The 12,160-nt window shown below is 40.3% G+C and overlaps 2 protein-coding genes and 1 pseudogene across 4 annotated transcripts in view; 2 read left to right on the top strand and 1 right to left on the bottom strand.

The window, feature by feature from the left end:
* Positions 1–12,160, bottom strand: part of KLRG1 (killer cell lectin like receptor G1) — a 135,671-nt gene that overhangs the window by 96,596 nt on the left and 26,915 nt on the right.
* PZP (PZP alpha-2-macroglobulin like) overlaps positions 1–12,160 on the top strand; it is a 61,061-nt gene that overhangs the window by 45,846 nt on the left and 3,055 nt on the right. For all 3 annotated transcript variants that reach the window (XM_009424789.5, XM_520824.7, XM_063786272.1), the window contains 12 exons: positions 232–353; positions 1,378–1,429; positions 2,911–2,994; positions 3,545–3,721; positions 4,011–4,098; positions 5,452–5,608; positions 6,193–6,267; positions 6,679–6,859; positions 9,188–9,411; positions 10,684–10,902; positions 11,081–11,208; positions 11,725–11,815. In XM_009424789.5, coding sequence (XP_009423064.1) covers positions 232–353; positions 1,378–1,429; positions 2,911–2,994; positions 3,545–3,721; positions 4,011–4,098; positions 5,452–5,608; positions 6,193–6,267; positions 6,679–6,859; positions 9,188–9,411; positions 10,684–10,902; positions 11,081–11,208; positions 11,725–11,815 — 1,598 coding nt within the window. The remainder of the gene's footprint in view (positions 1–231; positions 354–1,377; positions 1,430–2,910; positions 2,995–3,544; positions 3,722–4,010; positions 4,099–5,451; positions 5,609–6,192; positions 6,268–6,678; positions 6,860–9,187; positions 9,412–10,683; positions 10,903–11,080; positions 11,209–11,724; positions 11,816–12,160) is intronic.
* LOC104001456 (translationally-controlled tumor protein-like) lies at positions 7,607–9,166 on the top strand (annotated as a pseudogene).

Genomic DNA, 12,160 nt, shown 5'->3' with positions numbered 1-12,160 from the left:
TCGTTTTTTTTCCTATTTCTATCCACTATGACCTCCTCCCACTGTTCTCACCCAAGCTAGTCCCCAGAATCACTATCTTGGACATTGGCTACTTAGTATACATTAACCTTGTGGGTTTCTTTTTTTTAGCCTTATTTTCTATTCTGGCCAACTATAAGTTTAAGGTGCAGCCCTTAAAGGTGATTGGACTATCAAAGTGGATACTCATGTTTTCAATATTCCTTGTTTTAGGGAATGTGAACTTCTCAGTGAGTGCAGAGGCAATGCAGTCCCTAGAACTCTGTGGAAATGAGGTTGCTGAGGTCCCTGAGATTAAAAGAAAAGACACAGTCATCAAAACCCTGTTGGTGGAGGTAACATATTTTTGGGAGTCCCTAACAACTGTAAGAATGCAACACCGGGCGGTCACTCTTGAGACAACAAAGAACCATTAATATCATGCTCACACAATACATCCTGTAAGACTAATGGAATTTCCTATCCTAAAAGCATTGCAGCAGACAACATTGCCAGCTATTGTAAATTTTTTTTCACAAATTATTTGAGTGCAATTTCCTTTTTTTTTTTTGAGATGGAGTTTTGCTCTGTTGCCCAGGCTGAAGTGCAGTGGTGCAATCTCGGCTCACTGAAAGCTCTGCCTCCCGGGTTCATGCCATTCTCCTGCCTCAGCCTCCCGAGTAGCTGGGACTACAGGCGCCTGGCTAATTTTTTTTTTTTTTTTTTTTTTTTGTATTTTTAGTAGAGACGGGGTTTCACCATGTTAGCCAGGATGGTCTCGATCTCCTGACCTCGTGATCCTCCCTTCTCGGCCTCCCAAAGTGCTGGGATTACATTGAGCGCAATTTCTTGATCTCCACCTCTCTCCTAAGATTCACATATCTCTCATACCCATTAGCTTTGATTTACTGCCCTTATGATCTCTTCCCATTTTCTCTCTACCACCCTCCCTGGTTCTTCAATGTTTTATGGATTTGTAATAATTCAATAACAAGTAGGATGTTATGTTCTCACCTATAAGTGGGAGCTGAATGATGCAAACACATAGACACATGGAGGCGAGCAACATATATGGGGCCTGTCTGAGAGTGGGAGTGACAGAAGGGAGAGCATCAGGAAGAATAGCTAGTGGATGCTGGGCTTAATACCTAGGTGATGGGATGATCTGTGCAGCAAACCACCATGGCACACATTTACCTATGTAACAAACCTGCACATCCTGCACATGTCCCCTTGAACTTAAAACAAAAGTTGGGAAAAAAAGAGTAGGATGGTAAACATCATTCGTGTAAACCCTACCCATCAAAGAAAGGAATCCATGTGGTTCTCTTGTCACCAGGATGTTTCTATCTTTTCTCCTTTTCTTTCTTTTCATCCAAGGCTGAAGGTATTGAGCAAGAAAAGACTTTCAGTTCCATGACCTGTGTCTCAGGTAAGAGTCCATCCTCATAATCATAGTGAGATCAAAACCACAAAGGGGTATAAACCTCAAGTTACAATGCACATTCATTTTATCTCCCAGTTTTCATAGTGTTCCATGAAAGGCAACATAATACTAAATATTTCTTTATGTATGTTTTACAGATGAAGACATTGAGCCCAAGAGAGCAAGTTAATGTGACTCAGGTGGTACAGATAGGACTAATACCTGGGCTTTCTTGGTTCATACGTAGCTCTTTTACCCGGATAGCCCAGTGGCTGCTCACTGACAAGCCCAGCTGCAGAAGCTTAGAGTGTCCCAGGATGAGGTAGAAAGAGAGCAGGGTTGGCCGGGTGTGGTGGCTCACATCTGTAATCCCAGCATTTTGGGAGGCTGAGGCGGGAGGATGACTTGAGGTCAGGGGTTTGAGAACAGCCTGGCCAACATGGTGAAACCCTGTCTCTACGAAAAAAACAAAAATTAGCCAGGCCTGGTGGCGGGCGCCTGTAGTTCCAGCTACATGGGGGGCTGAGGCACGAGAATCGCTTGAGCCGGGCAGGGGGAGGTTGCAGTGAGCCGAAATCACACCACTGCGCTCCAACCTGGGCAACAGAGTGAGACTCTTAAAAAAACAAACAAGCAAACAACAACAACAACAAAAACTAAAGACAGCAGGGTCATGATAAGTTTGAATCCCAAGAGATAGTCTCTAAAACAGCTGCTGACAAAACATATAGCATTTCCTACCCATCTCACTAAAAATGTGTGTTTTCCGTGTCAGAAAATAATTTACATTTAACTTCATCATATCATTAAGAAGTAGTTGTAGCTTTTATACAGAACCGCCACATTATTAGTTCTATGTCCACAGTGTATACAGCACTGTATTTGTCATTTGAGAAGGACTAATTTAAGGTATATTCATGTTATCTATTTATAAACATGGGAATCCATTCAAATATAGTGTAAGGGAGGCAGTAAAATAACTTGTATTATCATGGGTATAAGTCTTAATATTGCTACAAAAGTGGAGAGCGATAGTTCCCCCACTAAGTCTTAGGCTTCTTTTAGAAAGCTACTGAGCACAGCCATGCAAAAATATAGTTAAATGAGAAGAGGAAGGACTCTGGAAGTCACACAGTGCCAAAAGCAATTAGACTATCAAAGGTAGTCTCATCATTAAGTCAAATCCTTATTCCTTGCACCCAGAGTTCCACAAGGAGATATAATAATATTACTGCTAACTCTAATAATAAAATAACCGCAATAATAACAATTGCTCACATTCGTTGAAATTGAATATGTTGCAGATACTGTTCTGAATGTTTTACATGTGTTTTTTCCTCAAATCATCACAATTTACCCAAGGTCACAAAGCAGGGCCAGTACCATATCCAGGGAGTGTGGCTCTGAAGCTCTCACTACATTATAATCACTAAATTATATTGTAATCGTAGATCTCCTCCTTTAACATGGGCTGTCTGTTTCTAAAGGTGCTAATGTGTCTGAGCAGTTGTCCTTGAAGCTCCCATCAAATGTGGTCAAAGAATCTGCCAGAGCTTCTTTCTCAGTTCTGGGTGAGTCACCTTCCATTTAGTAAACCTGGGCCAAAAGAGTTGCCACTGTACATCTTATCTACGTATTTGTATTTGAATTATCAAGTTCTTGATAGCTGCTATTCTTTTTTTTTTTTTTTTTTTTTTGAGAGGGAGTCTCGCTCTGTCGCCCAGGCTGGAGTACAGTGACGTGATCTCGGCTCACTGCAAGCTCCGCCTCCCGGGTTCACGCCGTTCTCCTGCCTCAGCCGCCTGAGTAGCTGGGACTACAGGCGCCCGCCACCATGCCCGGCTAATTTTTTTGTATTTTTAATAGAGACGGGGTTTCACCGTGTTCACCAGGATGGTCTCGATATCCTGACCTCATGATCCGCCCGCCTCGGCCTCCCAAAGTGCTGGGATTACAGGCGATAGCTGCTATTCTTATTAGGATCCTGGAAGTCACACTCTGTGTATATAATTTTTCTCTTACCTAAATGATAGACTCTGAATATAAAAGCCATTTTTGTTAATAATGTTGGCTATTTATGAACTGAAATTATTCTGACATCTAATCTTTCACATTCCCCAGGTGACATATTAGGTTCTGCTATGCAAAATATACAAAATCTCCTCCAGATGCCATATGGCTGTGGAGAACAGAACATGGTCCTATTTGCTCCTAATATCTATGTCTTGAACTATCTGAATGAAACCCAGCAGCTGACGCAGGAGATCAAGGCCAAGGCCGTTGGCTATCTCATCACTGGTAAGTGAGACAGAGAAAAATTTACTTTGTTACTCTAATGAAACTTTTCCCAATTAAGCTTCAGTTATATCATCAAATATTAACCCATGATGATAATTTTTATGAAAACAACAATCTTCCCACACTCTAATAGGATGTTGTGTTTTGATCTATCCATAACATTCACAAAACTATGGCAGATCACAGGAGGTCATAAAATGTCCATGGCGCCTGGATGCATGAGCCTAAACATATGGATGGCCTGCCTTTCTTTAATGCTTCATGAACCATCTGAAGCCTTCCATTTCAGGTTACCAGAGACAGCTGAACTACAAACACCAAGATGGCTCCTACAGCACCTTTGGGGAACGATATGGCAGGAACCAGGGCAACACTTGGTAAGAAAGAAAATCTATTCTGAGTTTCAACTATGAGTTCAGAACGTGCACATAGATTACCTGTCTTAGTACATTTTCTGTTTCTTATAACAGAATACCTGAAACTAGGTAATTTATAAAGAAAAGAAATTTATTTCTTATAGCTATGAAGGCTAAGTCAAAAGTCTAGGGGCCACATCTAGTTGAGAGTCTTCTTGCTGGTGTGGACTCTGAGGAGTCCCACGGTGATGCAGGGCATCATATGACTGGAGGATTGAATGGGCTCACTCGGGTCTCTCCTTCTCTTCTTTTCTTTTCTTTGTTTTACTTTGTAGAGACTGGGCTAGCATCTCCTCCTCTTCTTATGAAGCCACCAGTCCAACTGTCATGATAGCCCTTTAATCTAGGAATAGATTCATCCATTCATGAGAGCAGAACCCTCATTAGCCAATCACCTCTTAAAGGCTCCACCTCTCAATACTACCACATTGGGGATTAAGTTTTAACATGAGTTTTGGTGGAGAAACCATTTCTAAACCATAATGTTACCTTATTTAATTCTTATAGCTACCCTGGGAAGTGAGAGTTATTAGCTTCATTTTACAGAGGAGAAAACATTCAGTGTGGATAAATAAATGTGTCAGGAGCAAACATCTAATAAGTGGCAAAATTGAGAACACTTTTAGGTTGATTTTTTTAATCCAATATACCCAGACCCTCTTCCTTCTCATGTTGCTAAGGGAACATTATAAGTTTGTAACTTGCCCCCTTAAATTGTTGCTCGGCCCTAAGAGGTGTTAGAAAAATGCTAGAATAAAACCACAACCATTACTGGCAGAGCATACCTTACTACCTTCTACTAGATGATATCCTTTCTCTCTCTCTCTTTGTAGTTTTACCACACAGGCAAACACAGGGGAAAAAAAGTGGAAGGGCAGGATGATGGAGGGAAATATTTACTGAAGCAGAACATTAGAAGTTAGCTGATTAGAGTTAAAACTACAGAAAGTAAGCTAAGAAATCTAGGAAAGGAAATAAATTCATAGAGCCCACAGTGTAAAAGCAAATGACTTAGTTAACCAACCAAAAAAACTGGAAGGAACCTGAACCTCTGAAGTGGCATAGAAATGCTTTAGGAAGCAAGGACAAGCTGGTAATGAACTGAACAACATGTGGCAGCAAAAAAAAAAAAAAAAAAAAAAAGAAAAAAGAAAAAGAAATGTCTAAGCTAAAAAGAAAAAGTCTCCAAACTCTCAGTAATAGCTGATTGACTTTCTTGGGGGCACACTGTGATGGGAGAGCCTGTGTGTACAAAACAGAGCAGTAAAGTGCTCAATGAAAAGAGCCTCAGCACTGCATTTTTCCTCCCCCTAGGCTCACAGCTTTTGTACTGAAGACTTTCGCCCAGGCTCGATCCTACATCTTCATTGATGAAGCACACATTACCCAATCTCTCACGTGGCTCTCCCAGATGCAGAAGGACAATGGCTGTTTCAGGAGCTCTGGGTCACTGCTCAACAATGCCATAAAGGTGAACTGTTCCACAAATTTCTGAGCCTGACACACATCAACATAACATCCCCCAGGGGTGAAGGGAGGAAGGAGGCACAAGGAAATTGCAAAGATGAAGTCCTGGATGATGTGGGATGGCATCAGGAAAAGAGTATTAAACTTTCTACAGAGAAGGAAGAAATTGGGCCAGATGCAGTGGATCACACGTAGAATCACAGCACTTTGGGAGGCCAAGGCAGGTGGATCACTTGAGCCCAGGAGTATAAGACTAGCCTGGGCAACATAGCAAGACCCAGTCTCTACAAAAAACATTTTACAAAATTAGCCAGGCATGGTGGCCTGTGCCTGTAGTTGCAGCTACTTGAGAAGCTGAGGCAGCAGAATTGCTTGAGCCTAGGAGCTTGAGGCTGTCATGTGTGATAGTGCTACTGCACTCCAGCCTGAGCTACAGAGCAAGACCCTGTCGAGAGAGAGAGACAGAGAGAGAAGGAAATGGTATACTTTGAATGGAAACAGATACTGAGGAGCGTTTCCATCAAACAACAGAAGAGAATATACTAACACTTGGCACTGGAATTAATCAAATCAATGTTGTATTCACAGGGAGGTGTAGAAGATGAAGCGACCCTCTCCGCCTATGTTACTATTGCCCTTCTGGAAATTCCTCTCCCAGTCACTGTAGGTACCAGCTCAATCCCATTCTCTACCATGAAAACTGTAGATTTGCTGTCTGGAATGCCACCATGCTAAGGGCTGAGTCTCAAGTCTCTTTTGGTTCAATGATGAGGGATTTCTCAGACTGATAAGCTCTTTGGTTGATGCATTAAGAGGGATTTACACTTGCCCAGTAATGCCCATAGACTATGTATCAAAACCAATCCTAAAAACAGTTTCTCTAGTCTTATTCTTTAAGACTGAACTATAAAGGGAAGAGATCGAAATATTTTTCTATTTAAATTTGATGAATATCTAGCTGTCTGCCTATCTGTCTGAAATCCATTAATAACATCTGACTGTCAATATCCAGCTCTCGGCTTGCTCTGCCCTCTATTCACCCTAGTTTGACACAACCACATTTTGCCTTTACAGAACCCTATTGTTCACAATGCCCTGTTCTGCCTGGAGTCAGCCTGGAATGTAGCAAAGGAGGGGACCCATGGGAGCCATGTCTACACCAAGGCATTGCTGGCCTATGCTTTTTCCCTACTGGGAAAGCAAAATCAGAATAGAGAAATACTGAACTCACTTGATAAGGAAGCTGTGAAAGAAGGTGAGAGCACTTATAAATGGGAGCTGAACAATGAGAACACATAGACACAGGGAGCAGAACAGCACACATTGGGGCCTGTCTGGGAGGTGCGGGGAGGGAGAGCATCAGGATAAATAGCTAATGCATGGGGGACCTAATAACCAGGTGATGGGTTGATAGATGCAGCAAACCACCATGGCACACCTATGTAACAAACCTGCACATCCTGCACATGTACCCCAGAACTTAAAATAAAATAAAATTTAAAAAATAAATAAATAAATAGATAAATAATAAGAGTTTTTTTTAAAAACTGTGCAAAAAAAGGTGAGAGCAAACAGCAAATGGTACCAAATTTCCATTTCCATTTACACTGATTCTACAAAAAGAAGAAATATATTCCTTCTGAAATCCACAAGCTTCATCTGTAATTCCTTAGCCAAATCATACATTGTGAGATCAGAGCACCTCTTATAAAACTGTCTTCTCTGGGATTGCATATGTTACACAGAACAGAACATAATAGACATAATGCTGCAGATAAATTATGCAGTTTTATTTCTACTTGCTAAAACCAATATAATAGACAAATAGATTCATTTTCTCATGATTTCTCGCTGCTTACTTGAATGAAAAGAGGTACAACAGCTCTTCCATACCCCCTAAACCCCCACCCAATGCCATCCTGGCTGCACCATGCTCACTTCATGCTCTGGGCTTCTGCTAAGCTAGTGCTGCTATAGTCTCCTTTCAGCTACCATCATAATTATCTACCAGGATCTCATCAGCCATGCTGAGATGTTCTCTGACATTTACAAGATCCAGAGATGGAGGAAGGACTGTGCCTAGAGGTGGAGGGGAAGATGGTCAGTAGGACAAAGGGTGACATTGATGACTCGCTTATTGGTGGAAATGCCTTCACTGAAGTTTCCCAAAGCAAAGGTACTGGAAGCAGAGTAATCATTGGTGTTGATATTGTCATGAACAATCACTTGCAGGAACCGACTTCACAAAAGAAGCCTACTAGAAGTACATCAAAGCTGACATAAAATCAAAGACAAACTTAAAGAACAGAGACCAGAAACAGTAAAACCTTTTATAACAGGAGCTGCAGAACAAATCAAGCACACTCTTGCTAATCTCAAAAACTACCAGTTCTTCATTTGATCTTAGCCAAAAGTTCAAGAAGCAATAAAAACTACCAGTTCTTTATTGGTGAAAACATGAACCCATATGGCATGGTGCCTCTGCTGGACTACCATGAGGATGGTGTGACTCCATAGATGATTTTCCATGGTTTAGAAATGGAAAAATGTTAACAAATTTGGCAGTTACTTTGGATGTATCACCTGTCGTAACTGGCTTCTGCTTGTCATCCATACAACACCAGGACTTAGACAAGTAGAACTGATGTCATCTTGAGATCTTCATTTATTTTGACCATGATTTATTTGGAGCAGAGGCATTGTTTTTAAGGAAAAAAAGGTCATAGAGGTTGTCTAAAAACAAAATGCATTCAAACTCATTTGAAAGAGTGTCATTTAGTTTAGTACATATTTAAACTCAATCTATCTTGTAGTGTTCTTGGAGAAACTAGAGTCTGGTTGTAGACCACTACTAGAAAGAACACAACTGCCATGAGATAACTTCTACAGTGGAAACTATTTCTGAGGCTGGAGTACAACAACAACAACAACAACAACAACAACAACAAAAACAAGAATCAAAAGTTTTAATTCTGAGTTGAATTAGCAGGAAAGAACATGCTTATAGCAGTGCCAACATTTGAAGTGGAGCCTTATACATTTCATCACCTACAATGGAAGTAGTTAACTCTGGAAGATGTTACAAAAGAACAAAAAGGGACTGATTCAGTTGGAGAGAAAAAAAAAGAAAGAAAAGAGGTACAACAAACAGAAAATGCAATAACATTTTCAAACTATTTTTATCTCTATTTGCCAGAGACAGCATCACAAAAGTCACATGAGATAAATAGTTAAGTTTTATATTCTAGTCTATACTGCAATTCTCAGAAAATATCACGAACAATAAAAGAACTCTCTCTACCACTTTTCTCTTTCATCAGTCCAACTAAAATAACATTGGAGAGATTGGTGAGTATGCTCTATGCTTCTTCCTCCATCAACCTACCCTACCTTCGTACCACAGGACTAAATCAAGTTCAGCATAGAAGTGTTAGTTAGTGAGTTTTAGGAGTTTATGACAGAGAAGACCTTGCTTCTCCTGTATTATTTTCAGCTCCATGTATTATGAATGTGCATTCTTTTATCTACCAGTTATAATTACTTATTGACAAGTTACAATTATCTCCTTTTTCTCACCCTTAAGACAACCTCATCCATTGGGAGCGCCCTCAGAGACCCAAGGCACCAGTGGGGCATCTTTACCAACCCCAGGCTCCCTCTGCTGAGGTGGAGATGACATCCTATGTGCTCCTCGCTTATCTCACGGCCCAGCCAGCCCCCACCTCAGGGGACCTGACCTCTGCAACTAACATTGTGAAGTGGATCATGAAGCAGCAGAACGCCCAAGGTGGTTTCTCCTCCACCCAGGTCAGTGGTTCCCAAAGAGTCTTCTGCTCCAGGTTCACTTGGCAATTGGGAGGCTTAAAAGTAGAACAGTTAATGGAAAAGAGAAGGCAATTATTAAATCATTGAAGAAGTATTTAGGAATATTTGAGGACCATGAGAATTTAAAGGAAAGACTTAAGACATCCCCCATAACACTTTTCACTAAGCCCTATGTCAATATATTAGCAACATGGAGACTTACAACGAGCATCTTTACCCTCTAAAGCCATGCTATGGTCATTGGACACATTCTAGACCAGAGTTTTTCAGCATCAACACTATTGACATTTCGAGCCACATCATCATTGTAAAAGGAACTATCCTCAGCCTTATAAAATATTCAATAGTATCCCTGGCCTCTCCCCATTAGATGCCAGTAGCACGTCACTTCCAGTTGAAACAAGAAAAAATTTCCTCCAGTTGGGAACCAATGTTCCAGACATCTTCAGAATCTAACAAGAAATCCTCTAAGATGTATCCCCCAAAAAATGTGTGATTAAAAGTACAGTGACTAAGTAGAATCCACTTTGATCTTTTTGGAATGAGAAGTTCCATTTCAACTACTCCAAGGAACTCAGCTTCTTCATTCCTTTCTACTTTCCCTGAGAGTGCTCTTCTTACTTTCTCTTTAAGTTGATCTTTTTTAAGCTGAAGCTCTTGAAAATTTATTTTTCTAGCATAATTCTAAAAGTATTTTATCGAGAGTATAAATGATTGTATTAAACACCCAGAGTGTCTGGCTTTTCCCTCCTACATGTCTTCTTTCAACAGTTAGGATCTCCATAGTGAAACTTTTGTTTTTCAGAGAGATTAGGTGGGGTAAATAAAAACAAGCTAGATGAAGGTAAAAAGAAACTCAAGAAAGTGCAACTTGTCTCATACCATTTTCATGTACAGTAAATTTTTATCACTCTTCCATCTAACTGGTCAATCATCTACTTAAAAATGGTCACTAGTTTTGTCTTAACTTCTTAGTTTTAGACCTATTCTTTGAAGGACATATCCAAAAAGACTGTCAATGAAAATAAACAGTGACATTAATAAACATTATTAGCCTTTTATTTCATTTGGAGAAACTGCAGCATGATTTTGATAATGTCTGAAAGGCAGAGAAAAAGGAAAGGTAATTAGTGAAGATCTACCTTAGGGGTAAAAAGCCAGCTTCCCTCATGGCAGGCTAACACAGACTTTGGGGGAAAATCCCAGATGCCAAAAATTTACTCTTTGGGGCGGTTGTCCGCTCATCTCTTCCAGGACACAGTGGTGGCTCTCCATGCCCTGTCCAGGTATGGAGCAGCCACTTTCACCAGAACTGAGAAAACTGCACAGGTCACCGTTCAGGATTCACAGACCTTTTCTACAAATTTCCAAGTAGACAACAACAACCTCCTGTTACTGCAGCAGATCTCATTGCCAGAGCTCCCTGGAGAATATGTCATAACAGTAACTGGGGAAAGATGTGTGTATCTTCAGGTAGGGCTCCAAGGTTATATGGGTGAGAGTCAACTTTAAACTTGCCAATTGAAATGGAAACTCTGTTCCTTCCTTCCTTCCTGGGAAAGTAAAAGGCACCTCTGGAGACGTTAAGTAATGAGGAAGTGAGGGGTCCCAGAAAAAGAGAGAAACTGATAGTGTCTTTGCTGTTTCACAGACATCCATGAAATACAATATTCTTCCAGAGAAAGAGGACTCCCCATTTGCTTTAAAAGTGCAGACTGTGCCCCAAACTTGCGATGGACACAAAGCCCACACCAGCTTCCAGATCTCACTGACCATCAGGTAAGACGTTCTAACCTAATCACCTATCTTTGGCCCAAAAGCAACTTGGAATTAACAGAAATTAATAGTCCATTTGGAAGCTATGTTATTAGATTAATATAATTTAGAATTGATATATCTATAAATGAATTTAGGCTTTTATCATTATGACGTGATCCTTTCTCTACTAAAAATATAAAAGTAATATATACTAAATAACAAATGAACCGTATAGTGAGGTGTGCAAAAACCATAGATATGTTAAAAATGCCGATTAGCAAGATTCACTACCAAAGATTTTGATTTGGTAGTTTTGGGGTGATGCTTAAACATCTGTAATTTTAGCAAGTGGTAGATCTGATGTATATTCATGTGTCCAATGTCAATGTTGCACAAGTCCAGGGAACACAGACCTTTGTAGAATATTGTTAGGGACAACTTCTTGAAGACAGACAGGCTTAAAGTGACCCTTGAAAGCAGAAATTTGGCTTTCTTTCACGTATAAAACTCTAACTTCTTTTTCCTTTGACACTACAGTTACACAGGAAACCGTCCTGCTTCCAATATGGTGATTGTTGATGTAAAGATGGTATCTGGTTTTATTCCCCTGAAACCAACAGTAAAAATGGTAGGTGTATTTTAATCCTAATAGACTTCATACAAAAGTATGTTCTGTATCCCCAAACTAAGACCATACCAATATCAAAACCATGTCAACATCATCCTGCCTCAAAAAAAAAATTTTTCCCAAACCCAGGAAGTAAATGAACTATTTAGTTGGCCGTAAGCTAAGGGACATATGTGATACCAGAGAAACACACAAGGAGTACCTATCCTTAGGCCACTCATAGTTTAGTCAGGAATTTAAAGCACATGGGCACAAAACAATAAAACCACCCAAGAAAGATAGGATATGGTTTAAATCCCAAACTGACTGATATGCACTAAAAATTTGGGAAGGGAAAAAATCAAC

This window comes from Pan troglodytes, chromosome 10 (genome assembly GCF_028858775.2).
Source record: "Pan troglodytes isolate AG18354 chromosome 10, NHGRI_mPanTro3-v2.0_pri, whole genome shotgun sequence".
NCBI classification, from domain to species: domain Eukaryota; kingdom Metazoa; phylum Chordata; class Mammalia; order Primates; family Hominidae; genus Pan; species Pan troglodytes.
The sequence above is the reverse complement of the archived record's forward strand: the minus strand, read 5'-3'. Positions and strand labels throughout refer to the sequence as shown.